The following is a 21,324-nucleotide window of genomic DNA, read 5'->3' as shown; positions in this document are numbered from 1 at the left end:
GTGCCAGTGAATAACAACAATCAAGAAGTGAAACTAAGAGCACGTCTTTGAACAGTTCTCCGGAGCGGCTTACGAAAACATCCGGCAGTCCAGCGGTTCTGATCGGACCCCGGTGTTTGATCAGCTGCTTTTTGGACAATAAAGCGATTCCCCTGGGAAAGTATCCGGTGCTGATGACGGCCATGAAGAATCTAACAATCTGCAGTTCCGGATTACAATCGAAAAGAACGAAATCAGCCGGATATTACCTGGACATTCTTAATGCCAGCCGGAATTCATTTGGTGGCGTCGACGGCCGCCGAGATCAAGCTGAAGATTATGCACTCAGACTGGGTAAAACAACGGATTTCGTATTCTCCAAGTATGCCCTTTCGGTGTTCTACTTGTTGCCGATAACCTCACCCGGATTGTCCACGCAGAAAAGGAACCAGAACAAGCAACTGATCGAGAACAACGGGGGAAACTACATTGGAGCGTTTAAATCGGAAATAAATAACTGATCCTGGAGAAGAACAGTGTTGGATCGGCAAAATTTCAAGGAGCCATGCAAAAAGGAGTGCCTTTCTCCGGCCTGGATTGTGGACAGCGTCGAGGCAGATTACGCTTTGCCGGTCGCTCAATACGAGATTCGCGGCATAAAGTCTTCCACTCCGACCAAGAACGATGCTGGCCAATTGACGGCCGAGGAGTTCAATCCGGACTGCACCCAGCTGTCGATGATCTCTGACACCAATAGCCGTAATTTTACAGTGAATGAAAATATGATGAGTTCGACGGTTTCGCAGGCGCAAGGGAAACGCGGAGGAAGATTTTCTAGCGAGGAGGGACCAGTGCTTCCACGGAAGGCTAATGCAGCAGATCAACATAAAAAGTACCGGGAGACGTTAGCGCGGATCTATTTTCTCTGGCGAAAAAGGCGGATACTTTTTGGATAGTTAGGGCGTCTGTACCAGTGATAGAGGCAATAGTAACGGGTTGAGGAATAAAAAATCGTCAAAAAATAACGAAAGCACTTTTTCGTATCTGAATGCGTCATTCGAAAGCTTTTCTATTTTGTTTAACGTAAAAAATAATCTGATAAAATCATTTAATTGTTTGAAAAAGCATTTCCTCCATTACTGGAACATGTTCCAGTAATAGTGATATTTGGTAACCTCTGTTCCTATAATAGTAGTTTACATTGAATTCCCATTGAAACTCACTATTATAGGAACGCCCCACTATTACTGGTGCAAAGGAGCAAAAAAGTTAAGGTTTTAAATTGTTTTCTACTATTTCCTTACTAATTTCCAATTTATTTTGATACCCATTCCTATTATTTTAACAAGGGCCCTGTTAGAAAAATACATAAAAAAATAAAAATTGCCTATAACACCCTTAAAACCGCACTACCACTTTTATTGGGACACATACTACTACTGGATCACCGACCCTACAAGGTGAGAATATGCTTTTTAATTGTTTTATTAGGCCATACGTAACCAGATCACCACAAAACAAAGAAATGAGCAGCTTGAACCTTTGGAGCCGTGATAGCGGAAGTGATGATACCACCGATGGCGAAGAATGGTCTTCTTCTTCTTGGCATTACGTCCTCATTGTGATAGAGCCTGCTTCTCAGCTTAGTGTTCAATGAGCACTTCCACAGTTATTAACTGAGAGCTTTCATTGCCAAAGTTTCCATTTTAGCATTCGTATATCATATGGCAGGTGCGATGATACTCTATACCCAGGGAAGTAAAGTAAATTTCCATTACGAAAAGATCCTGGACAGACCGGGAATTGAACACAGACACCTTCAGGTGCCTTCAGCATGGCTTTGCTTTATAGCCGCGGACCCTAATCACTCGGCTAATGAAGGCGAAGAAATGTATGTTAGTTGAATACCGTAAATTTCGTGATGTCTTAAACCCTCGTGTGTGTTTTAGTATTCCCATGTCAGTGCTCAGATATTAGTCTATTATTTTGACATTTGTTTTAGTTACTAGTTGTTGCTAAAACTAATTAGCACTCCGAGCATAAAAGCGTCTTGTTACCACCTGAAACACCCGAAAGGAGCTGCCCATAAACTACGTAGTTATATAAGGGGATGTGAGGGGTGGTGGGCGTTTCTGGTGATTGAACACAATCGATACACTTTTTAAAATTTTTGTATGCACAAAATACCGCAATAGGGGAAAGGATTTTAACTCCTGAGCAAAAAAATTACACGTGGTTTAGAGACAGCTTCAAGTAGCAAATAACATGGCAAAAATGCAAGTAATTATCTGTGTGAATTCTATGAAAAGGGTATTAGCTTTCTTTCTTCCCTAAAAGAAATTACAGAAGGAATTCCCAGGCAGATTTCAGGGTTAATTACTGACGTGATTCTCAGATGTATACTACAGTGATACCTCCATGAGTCGATGTTCCATGACTCGATATCGACTCATGGAACCATACTAAAAACAGAATTTCATGGTTACTATGATGGTCCCTAGAAGCCACTTTCCAAAGGATTGCTGTTCCATGACTCGATATTTCCATGAGTCGATGGTCCCTTCAATATCGACTCATGGAGGTTTCACTGTATTAAAAGACTGTCTTCATCAACCTTTGAACAGGCTGATCAATCATCAACATAAGGCAGTGTCCGTAGCCATACATAAAATAAAGATTTTTTGACGAAAAGCTTCTCCCGATTAGAGTGCGGATAAAACCCACGCTTCTGGAAGAATCGTATATTGCATTAATTGATCAATATTTGAAGAAATATAAATTTGTTTATGTACACTTGGCAAGATTCCTGGGGAGTTCTGGGAGCTGAGTAAAGTTCATTGGGGAATCGCGAAAAATCTGTGGAGCAATCCTTGAAGTAAGTCGTGAAGAAATTATGGAGGTAGCCATAGGGGAAGAGTGGTGCAAGATTCCTCCCGATATTAAATTGAATTCTTCTAGGATAATCTTCAGTAATTCTTCGTAAATACCGTTAGGAATAACTCATTATATTTTTGAAGGATTGTATCAATTGAAATTTTCTAGGAATTCTTTTCCTTCAAGATTTTCTTCTAAATATCTATTAGAATTACTTATTCATGACAATCATTCACAAATTTATTCAATACAAGTTCCGAGTTATTTTGGTTTTTCAGAAATTTATTAAAATTACAATAGATCACTCAGTATCGGACATCCAAGCTGTCAAATTAATAATATTAAAACTATTGATTGCATCAAGCCCATTTATGATAAATATTATCATTTTAGTAGCGTACAAACAAATATTTGAAAATATAAATTTTGACATTGCCTTTTGATGATACAATTTAGTACCAATCATGAAAGGTGACCCTCAATACCGGACACGTTCTTTCAATGTTTCGAATTCTATAAATTTGTATATCAGTTACTTTTTTTACTCCAGGAGTATTATTACATTGCCTAATCAATGCATTAGTCTGCAAGTCGTGCAAGTCGTTGTTCTGAACTTTCATTATTCTTATTATTAAAATGCAATTAAACATTTTCGATACCATGATCAATAAAATCTATAAAAAATGAATGTATTTTGAGACATTTAAGCAAAAATTACAAAGATATCATGTAACAAATCAAACTGTTTGATACTGGGAGACAGGAGGTGCTTAACCGAAATTGTAGTTTGACCATATTAAATTCAAATATGATACATAATAAAAAGTGTGAATTTTCAAATTGTGATGGTTTGCCGTTATGCTTGTGTGCTCCGAATTGTTTTCCTTATTTAAAATCATTATAAATTAAATTCAAATTAAGGCGATACGTCATTTTTTTATCGGTTTTCAAGCATCTCTGTTTATTTAAAAAAGTGTGCATATTTAAAAATTGTGTTGTTGACGCATATATTACTCTCCACGATAGCTTTTTCATCTTCTAATACACCATCTTGATTGGACCATAATTTCTCATCTTTTCAACATTTTGTTTTCGGATTTTCTCACGATTTTCATTCAGGACATAAATTATTGCAGAGTTAAAGGATTTCATCGCGAGTTCTTTGAGAAATTCCATGATATCCATGATTTTATTACTGCGTTCTCGTGCAAGAGATTAATTTCCATGGATTATTTGGATACCTAATACAAAAAAAAAATACAACTATTTGGATTAGTGACGATATTTTAACATAAAAAATAAGTTTACCGATGTTTCGAGAGTTCCTAATTAAATTATTGTTACGAAATTTTAAATTAAAAATAGTTAAATACCAGATTGTTTTTCCAATATCGATTTTTTTTTATTTCAAATATTTTTCAATAATTTAAAAAATTGTAACAGTAATCAAAAAACAAAACGAAACCTAACAGTAATCAAGAGCAAAGAGATCGTTTCCTCATGGAATCAGATCAGACATTTTTCTGAGAATATTTCAAAACTATTTTCAAGTTTTCGTGACATTACGACAAATAATAATACCGTTTGTATTACTGAATGCTTTTTCAATGATTTTCTCAAGGAATTATTTCATCATAAATTATTTCAGGTATTTGTCCAAAGATTCAGATATAACTTTGATGATTTGTTTAGGTTAGATAGATGGATAGATCTTTATTTGAGAGATTTTCCTTTTCTTGAGGAATTACTCCAAGAATTTTGTTTTGGATATTTCTAAATATGTACAACCTAGATTTTTTCCAAAAAATACCACACACAATTTATTTATTTTTTCATATATTATTTCATATTTTTTTTTCAATAAAGCCCTTAGTCCTTCATGATTTTATCCGGTAATTCTGCCATCGGGCTTTCTAGAACATCCTCTAAGACTCCCGTTTAAAAACTGTGGAATATTCAATCAAAACATTTCCAGAGATGCTAATAGGAATTTCTCAGGATTTCTCACAAAATTGTCCTTCAGAATTTATTTAAGATTTAAACTAGGATTTTTTTACGGTTACCTTCAGGAATTACTTTCGAGATTACTCATAAAATTTCTTTGGGAATTCCTCCAGTAATTCTAAGAGATTTCTAAATGAAGTCTTCCATTTTTTTTTTCAAGCATTCATCTAGGAGTTTTTTTTTTAGGGAAATATGAATGAAATTTTCCTGAAACTTGAGAAATTGTTAAAAAAAATCATGATAGCTAAAGCAAATAGCAAAATTGTGTATGTTCTTGAGTCACCCTTGATAAATGAGAATTTCTAGAAGAAATCAATTTTAGCAGATTTTCTAGATTTTTGCTAAGATAATAAAAAAAAAAAGAAAAACAAATCAATAGGGTATCGCCCGTAGCTTTTGACCTTAAATTACTCTAGTTGTCGCTAGTGAGCATACGTTAACGACATCTATGAGAATCTTATGGAAAAATCCATTAGTACCACTCGAATCCAACAGATGGCTTGAAATGTTGAATATATTGCCAATATTGAAAATAATGCAATGTTGTTTTGAACTTGCGCAGCAAGAGTTTCATTAAGTGCGTCAGTTACCGTGCACCGCAGGCATTCGATTTCATGCGCGAGTCACAATAGATATGTTTTGACACATCGTGACCTTATCTGTTTGTAAACAAAGTGACCATTTGCGTTGGTTTGTTGTGTGTTTATCGTTGTTCTACAGTGTCGGTAGTTTTAAACAGTGAAAAATAGTTATTGGATAACCAGTTTTGAGGAAAAATGCCTACACAATGTTGTGTCAGCTACTGCAGGTCGCGATCCCATCCAGAAGAACCGGTACCGCTTCACAGATTCCCCCAGAGTGACCATTTTCGTGATGTATGGAGACAGATTCTTGAAGTTGGGCCCATCAAGTTGTCTGCATCGAGAGTGTGTGGGAAGCATTTTTCCATCTCCCAATATGATAATTATGGTGAGCTAAATTTTAGTCATTTGATTCATTAGTTTGAGAATTTGTGTATTTTGCAGATGCGAAAACATTAAAAATAAACACATTCCCCGATATGCAGCTGCCACGAACTAGAAAAGTGATTGAAGTACAGCAAAATCCGGTAAGTTTTATATAAAATCGTTCTAGGTTCCGAAAGTTAACTAATGTCTGTTTTAGAAAAGAGCGCAGAAGAGGACACACTCGGAGTATATTTATTATAATGTCCGGAAGCACCGGACATATATCCGGCGTCAAGACGCGTCCTACTCCGACGACAAAGAAAATACTACGCCTGTGATCCCACAAAATGAGCCTAAAACCTCGGAAAATCTTCGTCATATATGTACGCATTACTCACGAATCCAACAAGTAATGAAAGCTGAAACTAGTAAGCGTTCCAGATCAATGGACAGCGGCACCGATAGCCCATCGATTTTTTCTGCTTCGATGTTTGAAAATGTTGGCCGTGAGGAAACTGTGACAACAGAAAATCAATTGAAGGAAAACGAATATCCAAGGTATGTTGTGTTATTTGTTCTTAAGAGCCAGTTCGCGAGCACCGTAACCCCGTTCAAAGAGACGTGGTATGGATGTTCTCCGATCGGAGTGAAATTTGCAAGGTTTTTTTTTCTATATGCAGTGGCACACTATTACGGCACTATGGGCAGCTTCTATATAAACTTGACCAAAATAGTTTTGCTATCTTATGTCAGAATTAAAAGTTTTGTAATACGCATTTGATGTTCTATGCTCGAAAAACAAGTTTTCGAGACAAACTTTTGGATAGGGCCTATAGTGAAATAATAAGTTTTATTTCTATTGATGCATATAGGCCACTTGTGCGATTAACGTTGCGAAAACCATTATAAATGTTAAAAATTACAAAGTTATGATGATTTTAATCTTTTCGCGATATGCAATCACATGAAGTAATATTTAGATGTTATTAAGGAAAATTGTTTTAAATATTGAAAATAAGGTCAAAATGACTTAAATAAAAAAATGCAAAGATGTGCAGATAAATTGTTCATGATCGTAAAGTTTACATTCTAAAGTACCCTAATATTCCAGGTATATCTTAACAGAAGTGTTTACTATAGAATGATGTACATGAAAAACGTATCAGAACAAGTCATTTTTTGGTTTTTTGGCCACCGGATCGCCCATAGTGATATGGGTCACTTACTATTACGGGTCATATCCATTTAATCTGAATCTGGAACAGAATGACCAATAATCGTGCTTAGTGACCCACAATAGAGTGAGTAGTGCAAAAGAAGAAGCTTCGCAAAATTTCAGATTTTTATATTAGGGCAAAATAACTCTTGGTGATCTCATGTTGCAAAATATGCAAAGTCACAAATACTGCTATAATTTTAGTAGAAATGCACGAATTCAGTTGAAATTTGGCATGATTACTCTCTATTATATGAAGTTCCAAATGAGTATGGTATTTTATATTGCTTCAAATGCGGGAAAACCTTTACAGCATAACCTTAAGGCATGTCAACGAACTCATGATGATCTATAGTTTAGGGGCAGTCCGTTAATTATGTAAAGGGTTTATGGGGGGAGGAGAGGGTCTGACATTTCTTACGCGCAATATAATTAATTTTTAATTTTCATACAAAAATCTTATCATGGGAGGAGAGGCGGGTGTTTCGAAAAACCCAGAAAATTGTCTTACGTAATTAATGGAATAGGTTTAGTTCATAGAGAGTTGTTCTTAGAATTTGAAATTTGTACATAAGGGGGAAGTAGAGAGAAATAACCCTAAATGGTACAAACCTGGAAACACAAATTTGTTCGTTCAATATGGTTGGATTAATAACATGTTACTTGTCAAGTGAAAGAAAGTGTTTTAAAATCGATTTCAACTTAATAATACTTTAACTTTTAAGGTAACTTGTGATTACTCCAACCAAATTGAATGAACTTATTTGTTGTTCCATTTATGTACACTTAGCAGTTATTTTACCCTACTTCCCCCTCATGAACAAATTTCAAATTCCGAGAATTACTTTTTCATGAACCCAAACTTTCAAAACTATAATTCGTTATATGATCGTTGACGTACTTTACGGTTGTGCTTATCGTAAATTGATTGTCTGTGGACATTCAAACACCAACCTGAAGAAGAATCTGAAATTTTTAAAACGTCGTTACACCTGTAATGCAAGCCCTAGAGTTGCTCTACAAAATGTCATAGTTAGTTTTCAACTTAGCACGGTGAAAAGAATCGATTTGAAAATCGCTAAATGGTGAAAACAATTTTTGACTTCAAGCATTTTTTAAATCAAAATACTATGCACAGATGGAAGTTTATATGACATATAATAATCATGCCAAGCTTGAACTGAATTGGTGATTTTTTACTAAAGTTACTGTAGCTTTTCTGAATTCACATTGCACAGTGGTCCAGGAATCAGTTTTACGCGGAAAGATGCATTTTGAGATTTAGATTGAAACATTAGACGAAAACGGTCTTCTACAAAATTGTTTGTATTAGTAAGGTCCTTTGTTTGGTGGTATTGAAAATTAGGGTGGACCACATTTTCATAGAAATTGTGTAACTAACTTTTTTATTTGTAGAAATTATATTATACATGCTCCAGCAAAGTTGTAGACCATTCAATTCAAGCAACTTTGCCAAGAAACGTTTTTTTTTTGTATCTCTTAAATTGATCGTTTTAGAGCTTTTTTCCTACGGTGACATACGGTGGTCCGAACAAAACTGGTTTTCAATTCAAATTTCTCATCAAAGCAGTCTATAAATTTAATGAGTGAAGAAACTCGCTATCTTCTTCCGTTTGGGAGTTACACCCTATTCTGTTTTTGCACGGGAGATGCGTACCGTGCAAAAAAAGTTTTCAGTTCAAAATTTCAAAAACCGTGTAAAAAAAGTAACACCATTTCTCGACGTTTCATGTAAAAATAAGGTTTTGGCAAAAAAATTTGTATGGAAACTTTTTTTGCACGGGCGTGTAAAAAAAATCCGTGCAAAAACAGAATCGGGTGTATTGTTGTTTTTCTCTCAAAAACATGCCTGCTTTGATTGTGAATATCTCTGATTGGGGCAAACATAAAAAATATATTTTGTTGAAAACCAGTTTTGTTCGGACGACCCTATGTCACCGTAGGAAAATAGCTCTAAATCGATCAATTTAAGAGATACAAAAAAAAAACTTTTTTGGCAAAGTTACTTGAAATTGAATGGTCTACAACATTGCGGAAGCATGTATAATATAATTTCTACAAGTAAGAAAGTTAGTTACACAATTTCAATGAAAATGTGATCCACCCTAATTTTCAATAACATCAAACAAAGGACCTTACTAATACAAACAACTTAGTAGAAGACCGTTTTTGTCTAATGTTTCATTCTAAAGCTCAAAATGCATCTTTCCGCGTAAAACTGATTCCTGGACCATAGTGCATTGTGACATGGAATCATCCGGATTTTTTTACTCCACTTCCCCCAAAAATAAAAATATGATTTTTTATTTTATATGAAAGAACATACCCTGAAAATTTCAGCTGGATCAAAGGACATCGATACAAGGTGGGGTCACGGTTTTCGCGAACTGGCTCTTAAATGAATCTACAAAGCAGAGGATAGAAACCAATCCAAAGTTGCAATATTATGAAAGCACTGATTCTTACCTATACAATCAGTTTAAAAAAATTAACATACGGCAACGTATGCAGCGATAAGTCACGCTGTGCTGTCCCATTTTATGCCAAATCGTAATCCGAACTGGCAGCTCCAAGTGATCACTAGCCCGCTAATTCGCCTTTTAGGTATATTATGCGGCTAATATACTGCCCATACTCGCAATACAGTCCCATTAGGAAAATCATCATGTCGAGAAAAACGCGTCTAAACATAATTGTGAAATTTTTCGTTTCGTCACTGTTGGTAGTAGTCAATCCTGGTAGTATTACTCAACACATTATGATCGAAGTATGCACAAATCTTTAACTACTGAAATAAAGTTGAAGCGGTAATTTTTTATGACCAAATCCAAAATACTAGCAAATGGGACTCGATATCCAAGTATTTCGCTCGTCTAACACAAATATACCCGCATATCAGTCCCATTACTTAAAACTCGCTTACTTTGTTATCGTGCTCCTTGACACATTTATTTTCATGTTTACGATGGATTCCGAACCCAATTACTTTTGCAGTTGTTAGTATTCGCATATTTAAAGTGTAGTAATGTCCCTCAATGCTCAAAAAAATAGTGATGACAGTGATAGTGATGTACAATTTCTTGGCTAAGATTTGACTGTTGCTCCGGCCAAAATTAAAAGTTCAATGCAACCACCTACAGCATAACATTTGGATGTCGGTGTAGGATTTGAAACAGACCAAAGTAAAACTTAAAGCAAGGTTTGGCCTACAAGCTGATGGCGGTTCCATTGACTTGAACAATCCTGCTGTGTGTCTAAAACATTCTAATTTCTCGAAATTGCATGGCGTAAACACTCAGTTTTACCATGAAAACCTTGTCAATGATATCAGTGGCGATGTGTGCAGATCTGCGCTGGCCCAAAAAGCCTTCACTTTCCCTCTATCAATGGAAGATGAGACTACCGAAGATTAATCTGAAGGACAATAGTAGAACAACGTAAGCATTGGTTCAGGGAAGCGATTATATTCAATACTCTAAGAAGGCTTCATAAGGTTCTAAAACAATTCACTACAGAAGGCATTCTGGGAGAACTTTCATGTAAAATATCAAGTTTTTCTCAAATAAAAATTATGAAAACCACTGTAAATTGTACGATTTCTTCTTCTAACGAATTGAATACCATTGTAGAAAATTAAATAAATCATAATATAAATGAGTTTGCTTCAATTTCGTCGAATTCAACTGATGGGACTGTTATGCGAGTACTTTCAATATGGGACGCACATGAATTGGTATTTTTTTCGCACTTTGTCCATACAAATATACAATTTTGAGAAAGATTTTGAAAACTACACTATAAATGAAGGCTATTCATGAAGCTAACTCAAAAGTGATAAAAATTCAAATGGGACTGTTATGCGAGTATGGGCAGTATAGTACATGTCAGCTATATAATAGCACTATATTAGCACGTAGGGTGTATTATATTGTTATTTGGTTATTTGGAGTGTCCTCTCAGAATACAATGAAACTTTCTAGATGTGTAAACCTTGACTACATAAGCCACTTTGCACACATAGTTTTTTCCAAAATGTATCTGGACTATCATTTGAGAGTCAACCTTTTTTACCATTTTGTTTTTCCAAAATAATGTAATAAAAAAAATTCCTATAAAAAAGTGTTGTATGTATGATTTATAGATAATTGTTTAAATTTTTGATTGGAAATACTGAACAAAAATCTCATTTGTAGTCCACACTGAAAACAAGATCTTCTAAAGTTAAAGTCAATTATAAAAATAAATTATTTAACAAAATTTTATCCCATAGCTTATCTATTATGTTTACTCCCAACTGTCCATCGCGAGATATGCACTTGTAAGGAAAACAAGTTTTTCTACCAAAACTTGTTTTGTTCTGAATAAACTTTTAGCGTGTCATCAAATTTTTTTTCAAGATAGGTAACTATGTTTCTACCAACCGTCCATACATCGCGAGATGAGCACTTTTAAGGAAACAAAAACATTTTCTTGTCATCGGAGCCAAACCTCTAATTTTTAAGAGCACAAATCTAGAGAACCGTTTAAGCTGAACATTTAACTCAGCATTTTCAGCACAAACGGTTGTCTGGTTCTGTACATATGTGCTCTTGAAAATTCGAGGTTTGGCTTCATAGCATTAAAGTTATTTGTGTGTAATTTTCATACAAACTTAACCAAGTGAAAGTCACAATGAACCCAGAATTCAATAAAGCTAAATAAGTGAGTCAATTTAATCTAGTCTAGTAAAATGAACACCTTAAGGATTTCATCTTGTTTCTGATAGAAAAACGAGGAATTCGTATGATTCTATCACACAGCATCACAAATAGGGATGTTATCTATAGCAGCGACACGAATTCAGACTAAAATAGCGAAATTTTCACACATTTTTATCGCTAGCAAAAAACGATGCAAATGTTCATTTTACCTGCACTATGTGGGTAAAACGAACAGCTGTTAGTGGTAAAATAAACATCATGCAAAAAAACGTGAGCCTAACAAATATTTTTGGAAATTTTCATCGGATTACCGAATATATATATATATATATATATATATATATATATATATATATATATATATATATATATATATATATATATATATATATATATATATATATATATATATATATATATATATATATATATATATATATATATATATATATATATATATATATATATATATATTCATTAAGGATTGTAATCCATTTAAAAAGAAATCTAAAGTTATCAGATGTGACATCATATCATAACGATGTTCACCTCACTGAAAAACTTCAAAACCTCCGAGCTAAAAGTTACGTCAGTTCGAATTTTTAAACGTGATTTTCTAAAATATTAGTTTTCGTTGACATTTTCACTTCACTTGACACTTTCGTATCAACCCGAACACTTCGATTTATGTTCTAAATCATCCGTGCGTGATAAAAATTCATTGAAATTTGTTTTTTCTCGGTAAAAGGCACGGTGTCCATTTTACCACCCCTGTTCATTTTGCCACCACTTCCCCTAATCAATTTACTTTAAACTACCGAGAATTCCATATAAAAATGGCTCATGACGGGTTTCTTGCCACATTATATTCAAAAGATCATATGAAAAATCATGTTTTTGTTTGAAAAATCATGTTTTTTCTATCACATTTTCTCAAAGTTTTCGGTAAGGTCTCATATTCTTTTTCTGTATTCCAAGATAGTGCTGCCAACTCCGAATATGATGTGGCGAGAAATGCGTATTTTTATATGAAATTCTCGATAATTGAAAATAAACTGATTAGAACTAATTGACTCGCTTATTGAAATCCATTGAATTATGAGGTGTTCGTTACTTTCACTTATTTAGTTTTGTTTGAAATGTCACGCTAGAACTTTTATTTAATACTAGTGGTCCCGGCAAACTTCGTCTTGCCATCAAGTAGGCTGTTGAAAACCGCTATGAATCGTCCCATACAAAATGACAGTTCCTTTCAGTCCCGTTTCTCCTACTTTCCCGGTGAACATCCTGAAACTTTTATACACACAAACACGTCGGAACCCTTGACGAACAAAATGGGGGAAGAAGTATCCAAATCCGTTGCCCCGTTCGTGAGCCATTTCGTGACATACAAACACCATTCCATTTTTATTTATATAGACTAGACAAAGTTTGTTTTAAGAAAAACTTGTTTTCTTCAAAAGTCCCGATGGGTATGGATGGTTGGTAGTAAACATAACAACTTGTCTTGAAACAAATTTCATTAAAAAGAAGAAGACATTTTTTTAAATCGACTTTAAGTTTGAAAATCAATTATTTTCAATGTATTCCATAAATAAGATTTTTTCAGTATTTTTAATCTAAAATTTAGACAATTTTCTACTAGTCAATTATCTAGTCATCCATAGAACACTTTTTTGTAGGAGTTGTCATTTTTCGATCACATTATTTTGCAAAAAAAAAATCTGGTAAAATCGTATGGCCCTTTGCAAATGATAGTCCAAATACATTTTGAAAAAACTAAATATGCAAAGTGACTTACATCCAGAAAGTTTCATTAAAGCCTGAGAGAGTTCTGTTAACATCTCTTCGAGTTGGTGCGAAATGCGTCCTCTGCCAAAAATGCGTTTGCGTTGAGTGTTACTATGGTTCCGATTACGACAAGTTTACTGAACTTGAGCTACTTTCGTTACCACAACGTGCATGGTCTCCTATGTGCATTCTTAAAATGTGATTTTGGTACTGGTTTTGTCCATTGTACAACTTCGAAAGCAATAATATTGGATTTGTATTTTAGGTCTAGCAGCAACTCCCATGGTCCAAGTGAGAAAATCGGCCGATTCATCATGTTTAAAGGCTTGTTCAACATTGATGGTCTAACCACACGACATCTCAAGCACCTAACTGGACTAACAAAATGTCAGTTTGAATTTGTATACGATTTGTGCACTGATCGCCAAACTGAATGTCCGTACTACGGACTAGCTTTGAGGGAACAACTTTTGTGCACATTTATAAAATATAGAAAAGGATGGGAATTCCTAACATTAGCCATACTTTTCAAGCTGAAAGAGTCCACTGCTCGTGATATTTTTGTTTTCTGGACAAATCTGCTGAACAGCCGAATTGCAGCGATAGATTTTTGGGAATTCGGTTCACGCCAAGAAGATGAATACATAGCGATATTAGATTGTACGGAAATACCGATGGAAAAACCGGAATCACCAGATATACAGCAAGTAACATTTTCAAAATACAAAAATACGAACACCTTCAAAGTGCTCGTTGCCATAGATGAGCAAGGAACAATTTTGTTCGTCAGTGATGCATATGGAGGATCTGTATCTGACAACAAAATCGTTGAACTATCTGGAATCATCGACAAGCTGCATGAAGGCGATCACATTTTAGCAGATAGAGGTTTCGAGCAAACTGACATTTTGTCAGCGAAAGGAATTATACTCAATCGGCCACCAAACAAAAAGGGCGAGCAATTGAGTGAAGAAGATGTTTTCAGAACTCGTGCGATAGCCTCACGGCGCATCGACGTTGAGCGTATGATAGGGTACGCAAAAACATATAAAATTTTATCACATAAAGTGACGCACGCTATGTTCCCATTCATGGATAAAATCATAAAGGTGTTGTTCAAACTGACCAACTTCAGACCACCAATTTGCAAGATTGCAAAAGACCGAGTTAAAGAGGATCTTGAACTTTGACACAGATCTCATAGCAAGATTAATATGACTACAATGTTGTTTCAGATTCACATACCGAAAAACCGTTATGAAATTCAAGTGAATTCTCTAATTTCAATTCCGAAAACAATAAATGTTCATGCATCACCAAGGAATAATTTGTTTATGTTTCAGTACAAATAAATAACAAAAAGTTTGCAGTATATAATTTCTTTTATTTAAAATCAGTTTCAATTTTTATAACAATACCACAGACAAACAGATATTGACAATTGATTTTATATGTTGAAAAAAGTGTCAATAGAAGGGGTTTCATAAGACAGCTGACAATAATTATATTTTTGATCGATCATAAACCACGTACACTTTTGGGGGAATGCGGAGTTGAAGAGTCAGATAAAGATTCACTGGATATAAAACTGTAACTTAATAGATGATAGTAGTCTACAATTCTAAAAAATGGTCTACGTGGTTTATGAACAGAGCTTAACAGATTTAAGTTTACTTACTATGAAATACATGTACGTCTATGTATCGTTTTTCCAACCAGAATCATTGTCACTGTTTCCGGGCGCGCAAGGATCGGTAGCGTCACTTATCGTGTTCTTTGCATAGGAATGTTCAGCAAAGTAGTTGCGCATGTCCATTACATAACGACTTCTATGTATCGTCATATGCATTCCACGGTTCAGAGAATTATTCATCATTTGTTTATGTAAATCATTTAACGGTAAATCGGTTATTTGGGGGAGTCGATCTGAATGATTATCTTTGAAAATGTCTTTGAGCGGCCTGTACATCATGGAGCGATCAGTATGTTTCGGTGGTCTATGCCACGTTTGCAGCACATCTGTGCATGTTTGGTTTTGTTGTAAATGACCTGCAAGTATGGAATGTTAATAATTAGTTAGTTCTTCGAATTTGAATTTTTGCTCACCTGTCCTTGCAAATTCCTCCAATGCCATCAGAAGTGCTGCTATATGCTTGCAGGCTGCTAAATTGCCCTGACCAGCGGGGCATGTACATGATGTTTTAGTGATAGCTTCGGTGTTATGTTCCAGTCGTAACAGGTACATTGTACTTTTACGCATTGTTGCACCGCAGTAGCCACGAACTTGAAACGTTTCATTGTTAATCTGTAAAATTGAATTTTATTCATAAATTCGTTTCCAATCAAAGTTTTGTCTATTACCTGTGCATAACAAATATTTCGAAGAAATGCTGCTTGTTTCAATTGTTTGCCCTTACCATATCCATGGCGGGCTGACCTTGAAACAAAGTAAGACCAGATTTGCACTGTAGAGAGCCACCTAAGAGATTGCTGTAATTTTTTATCACACTGCTTGTACTCTTCTGCCTCTGTAAACTCTGTGGCATCAAGTGGAAGAACTGGACGCAGGGGTTGAACTTTCGTGGAATTCAAATTGAACTTGCGATGCCAATGAATCCTGTTGAGGAATCAAATAATATACAAAACTAAAAAATATATATATCAATGGTATTTTTTCTTACCGTTCCTCCAGTTGTGCCTTCTGACCTCCAGTTGAAATTCCTTCTTTTGCTGCTATTGCGCGCAGATTTTGCAACGTTCTCATCGAGGCACAGACGGGTTCATTTTCTGTCAGTATATGCAAATTTAGAATGTGTAACTAGAAGTGTAGAATTATGCTGTGTTGAATTGATTTCTTCACCGCAATATGCATGAATTAGGGCGAATGGCCCCTTTAATTGAGGTTGCTCCAATAGTAAAAGGTGTGTTTTGATATGTTTCAAACTTTGACCAGATGATATTTTTCTATAATGCACGATGTAAAAATGATACAATCAATCCAATAATATCCGTTAAATTTAATCGGATAGCTATTTAAACAATTTTTTTATAATCAATGGATTGCGCTATTAAATGAACCATGCTCAAAACAAGGAACAGTGGAATATTGATGCGAGAATTTTTTTTCAGGAAAATTTCAATGGAACCGTAACTTTCATACATTTGAAAGATAAAGAGTTAAAAATCTATCGACTGATACGATAAAAACACATATTTCGTGATTTTATCTGCATGTTTCCCTTGGGTGCATCACTAATGGTACATTTGCCCTATAAGTGTGGTAAAGACACCAAGTCCAACCAGCGTAAGTCCGCACTTATATTTGTAAAACAACATTTATTAAGGGGAGGGGTGCATTTCTTGCTTATTTAATAATCTCGCTCTATAAGCCATTGGTAACTAAGTGTGTAGTTTGTTGTTACTGAGCAAACGAATGGATTTATACGTATTTTTAAAAAGGCTACGATGGAGCAAAGATCTTCTTCTATCTCACAGTGGTGATAGTTTTTATATTTGTCCATTCATTCGCTTAAAAACATCGAGCTACACACTCGGAAACTAATGGCTTTTAGGGCGAGATCATAAGTTATGCGAGAATCATGCAAAATACAGTAGATATTGTAAGTTCGGTCAATCGTTAGAAAATGCAGTGTGCCGAAAATGGATTTTTCTCGGTATCCATGCAAGACACTCTACTTCGAAAGTAGGGCGCATGAGAGCGCATCCGGAGGCGAATGGAACGCACCACTTCCGAAGTTGAGATACCTAGCATAGGTTCTGAGAAAAATTCAAGTTCGGCGAGAAACCGATTCTAACGTTTTACCGCTCCGACAATATAACAATCACTTACCTTTATCTTTGCCTTCAAATTGGCATTTGCGGCCAACTTTTTTAGTGCGTATTGATTTCGTATGGGCTGTACGGGTTTTGCATCTAATATCAGCATTGCCTCTAGTCAATCCAGTAGATAAATTCACTCGATTCGCCGAAGGTTTTTGGCAATTTGGCTGGGACTTTAACGTAGACTTTGTTGTTGAATTTATGGTGGCAGGCACTCGGTTAACTGAAGCTTTCCTGAAAGTCCTGTTGCTGATTCTTTCCGGATATGAACAGCATTTTTGTGTGTCGCGATCATTGCAGGAATATTTGTTTCCTTGTTTGGCGCACGATTCAGAGTATTTTATTCCACAAATGTTATTTTTTTCGTTTCTGTTTCTTGATCTGGTCTTCATTTTTCCATGGTATGTAAACACTAACAAATGACAGCACAGTTTCTATCGCTCGACTCTCGGATCATACATGAAGAATGTCAAAATCCTGCATCCAAGCTCACGGAAGAATGGTAGTTAAATGTAATGGAGAAGCATAGCAATTTGGCAAATTTTAATAGAAATCGGACAAAATAAGTAAATTCTAATAATAGGAAGCAACAACAAATCAATTTCATGTGATTTACGTTCATCATTTCATGCGAATAAGTAGGATTGTTGCTAAATTTTGCATTTTACTACCATTTGATCAGCGCCATCTATTGAGAAAAAAGTTTTGAATATTACCCTATTGGATATGGATGGATGGAAAATATCTTGCAGAATTCTCTGCAGGAGCTCCTTGAAAAACATTAGGCAGAATTCCTATAAAATGTGTAGGAATGATCGGTGGATTTCTTGGAAAAATTGCAGCATATACGGACGGCGCCATATAGATATATTTAAAAAAATCATTCATGTTTTGGCAAGTCGATACAATTCATACTCGAAAAGATCCTCATCGAACAGCTCAAATAGTGTTTTTCGATTCAAGATAATTTACTGGCAAATAATAGTTAGCTCTGGGTTCTGACACAAAAATCCTTTGTCGTGAACAATTCTATCATGAATTACAGATTCAAAATAATATCCCTGATTATGATCGCAATTTCCTGAGAATTTCAAGTTTTTTCCATTTTGAATAAAATCCCCTGATAGTTTTCCAGGTTTTTCCATGTGGTAGACACCCTGATTATGCCTTCGGCAGAGTTCTTCATTAGTTCATCATTATTTAAGCAAGTAGATTAGGGAGGCATAACATACATGCTAACTGGAGCCGAAAGATGGCCAAATTTTGAATAATCTAGCTCGAACTATGATAGTTTGTCGTTGCACGCTTGATTATGATTTTTGCAATTGCTTTTTTTTTTGTCAATAAAGCAGCAACGTTGTTATGTTATGTTATGTTATTAAAGCAAAACAAAACTTAGAGTGAGCATTGCAAAATATTGTATAATCATGCATATTTAGCTTTTAGTCCACTAAAATATTGTTGAATTTTGAAGTTTGATGTTTCATAATTTCATGTTCAATCAAAAATATAGTTGTTAACAACTGTGAGGAATAATAATTGTTTGCTATATAAGGTGATGTCAAACATATTTATAGTTATTTCGAAAAATAAACTATGAATATAGTTCATTTGATCAAATACATTTTAACAAACCATGCATTTTGTTTGTCGTCTTCGTGAGATAACCTAAAATGCTTACTAGCGCCGCCTGGTGGCGAAATCTCGAAACTGTTGGCTGAAATAATGTTAGCCCTTGTGCTACTGAACAACTTTGCCGAAGACGCCATCTTTGTAAGTGATCAGGCTACTGAGCAATCGGCAAAACAAGAGTTTCATGCTCACTAGCGCCGCCTGGTAGAAAAATCTCGAAACTTTTGGCTCAAATAATGTTAGTCCTTGTGCTACTGAACAACTTTGTCGAAGACGCCATCTTTGTAAGTGGTCAGGCCACTGAGCTATCCGCAATACAAATATTCCATGCTCACTAGCGCCGCCTGGTGGCTTTCGTATCAAAATAAACAATTCTTGCGAAGACACCAACCTTCCAAAACATAAGGATCTAGAGATATCATATGTTACAAAGTTTGCATTCTTTTCCCTCAATGTTCATATAGTGTAAGTCAGAGAAAGCCCCTACAGGCCAAGTTCTCAACTAAAAGCATGATCTTCAACTCCTAAAGGTAGATCGTACTGAGTGCTGAAACTGTTCTGTGCTATCTCTTCACGCATACGAGATAACAACACCCCCAAATTGATAAAATTTCATAAGCCCTGGATCTCCTATAGTGCTCTAGTGTGTCGTGATAGGAATGCGTTTAATAGGAGACCCGACTGTATCTCAGCAAATATTGGAAAAATCGATGTAGAATTCTAATGATTTCGAAAGCCACAAAAAAAATGAATTTCGGGATAAGCAGCTTATTTTTAATAAATCCCCAAAAAATCTTGAAAATTTTATTTTTTTGTGTTAATAAAAGAACATGGGAGGGAACACGCAAGGGTCTGACAATATGAAAAATGTTCACGTAGTATATATTTATCTTAAATGGATAACAAGATCACATAAAATTATGAATTATGAATTTAGTGGATTAATTGTGCGGTACTAGGGGATCCCACACGGTACAAATAAAACGATATGGCATATTGCAAAACAAGTAAAATCAAACGAACAACTGGTGCTGCACTAAGATCAAAAGGAAAACCACTTAATACAACCAAGTGTTGCTCCATAGAATGAACAACCGCGTTTGATAAAGCACCGCAATGTTGTCTATCATAAAAATGAAATAAAAAGGAACAAAACCGTGGTAGTTACTTTCCTCTGGGAACGCCGCGTGTCCTTCTGGGCAAATGCGCTAGTAAATTTGCCTACTTGGCTTGTGTATGTTGACACACATGCTAGAATTCAAAAAAGTTCCAATAAAACTAATTTTTCATATCCATTTATAAGTCAGTCGATACACCAAAACGTTACGACTCTCGTCGGGATGGAAAAGTCACGAGTCAACGACCACAGTCGATGTACACCGACTCTCGGAATACAGTGAGAGTTCACTCGAGTTCATTCATAGTGACCATTCTCACTGCATTCGAGTGTCGGAATCGCTCTCTCAAAGTGAGACGACTATTCTCCCCTCACGCCAGTCGTGGAATAAACACAAATGCCGACACTTCTAGTGACGAACCATACATAGTTTGTTTGAAAATTACATATGAGTATTACTGTGCATTTTGTCTCGATATGGTAGAAGTTTTAAAAAATACGTCAACATTCACAATGCCGAACAATTCAAAAGATAATTTTTAATAATGTCAAAAAGAGAAAAATATATGTATATTGAAATTGTATAAGAAAATAGCATAATGCCGACACTTATAGTGACGAACCATACAAAGTTTGTTTAAATATTACATAAAAGTTACGCTTTCAAGAAAAAATGTGTTATCATAAGCATGAAACGAACTCACCAGTTGGTAATCCATTCTTGACTGAACACAAAACTAACACTGACAGCAAAACTTCATGGCGTCCCGACAACAAACCGTCTTGCTTGTGCCTTCCCAAATACCTACCCAGCAAGACGCTCCAAAACAGAAAAAAAATTCTTCGGAGACGAAAACACGCGCGGAACCGTGAGCAAAATCTATCCGACGACGCAAAACCGAACCGTCCTGCTTGGGCTTCACGAAGCACTACCCAGCAAGACGCTCCAAAACAGGGAAAAAAAAAATTCTCCGTCGACGAAAACGCGCGAAATCGTGAGCAAAATATATCGGACGACACAAAACCGAACCGTCCTGCTTGGGCCTCACGAAGCACTACCCAGCAAGACGCTCCAAAACAGGGAAAAAAAAATTCTCCGGCGACGAAAACGCGCGAAATCGTGAGCAAAATCGATCGGGCGACGCTAAACCGAGCTGTTCTGCTTGGGCCTCACGAAGCACTACCCAGCAAGATGCTCCAAAA

General features: G+C 35.6%; 2 protein-coding genes across 2 annotated transcripts; one reads left to right on the top strand and one right to left on the bottom strand.

Moving 5' to 3' along the window:
- Positions 1-5,265: 5,265 nt before the first annotated feature.
- Positions 5,266-14,904, top strand: LOC110676213. Its single transcript, XM_021843187.1, has 4 exons — positions 5,266-5,826; positions 5,883-5,965; positions 6,022-6,362; positions 13,798-14,904. Exons 1-4 carry the CDS (start codon positions 5,634-5,636, stop codon positions 14,720-14,722), a joined length of 1,542 nt encoding a protein of 513 aa, XP_021698879.1. The 5' UTR covers positions 5,266-5,633; the 3' UTR covers positions 14,723-14,904.
- A 10-nt stretch (positions 14,905-14,914) lies between these two features.
- LOC110676214 lies at positions 14,915-18,068 on the bottom strand. The gene is made up of 5 exons (XM_021843188.1): positions 17,383-18,068; positions 16,214-16,319; positions 15,894-16,149; positions 15,639-15,837; positions 14,915-15,581 (listed from the first exon to the last, which is right to left on the bottom strand). Exons 1-5 carry the CDS (start codon positions 17,762-17,764, stop codon positions 15,229-15,231), a joined length of 1,296 nt encoding a protein of 431 aa, XP_021698880.1. The 5' UTR covers positions 17,765-18,068; the 3' UTR covers positions 14,915-15,228.
- Between the last annotated feature and the right edge of the window lie 3,256 nt (positions 18,069-21,324).

The sequence above is a fragment of the Aedes aegypti genome, chromosome 2 (assembly GCF_002204515.2).
Source record: "Aedes aegypti strain LVP_AGWG chromosome 2, AaegL5.0 Primary Assembly, whole genome shotgun sequence".
Lineage (NCBI taxonomy): Eukaryota > Metazoa > Arthropoda > Insecta > Diptera > Culicidae > Aedes > Aedes aegypti.
This window is presented reverse-complemented; position numbering and strand designations above follow the sequence as displayed.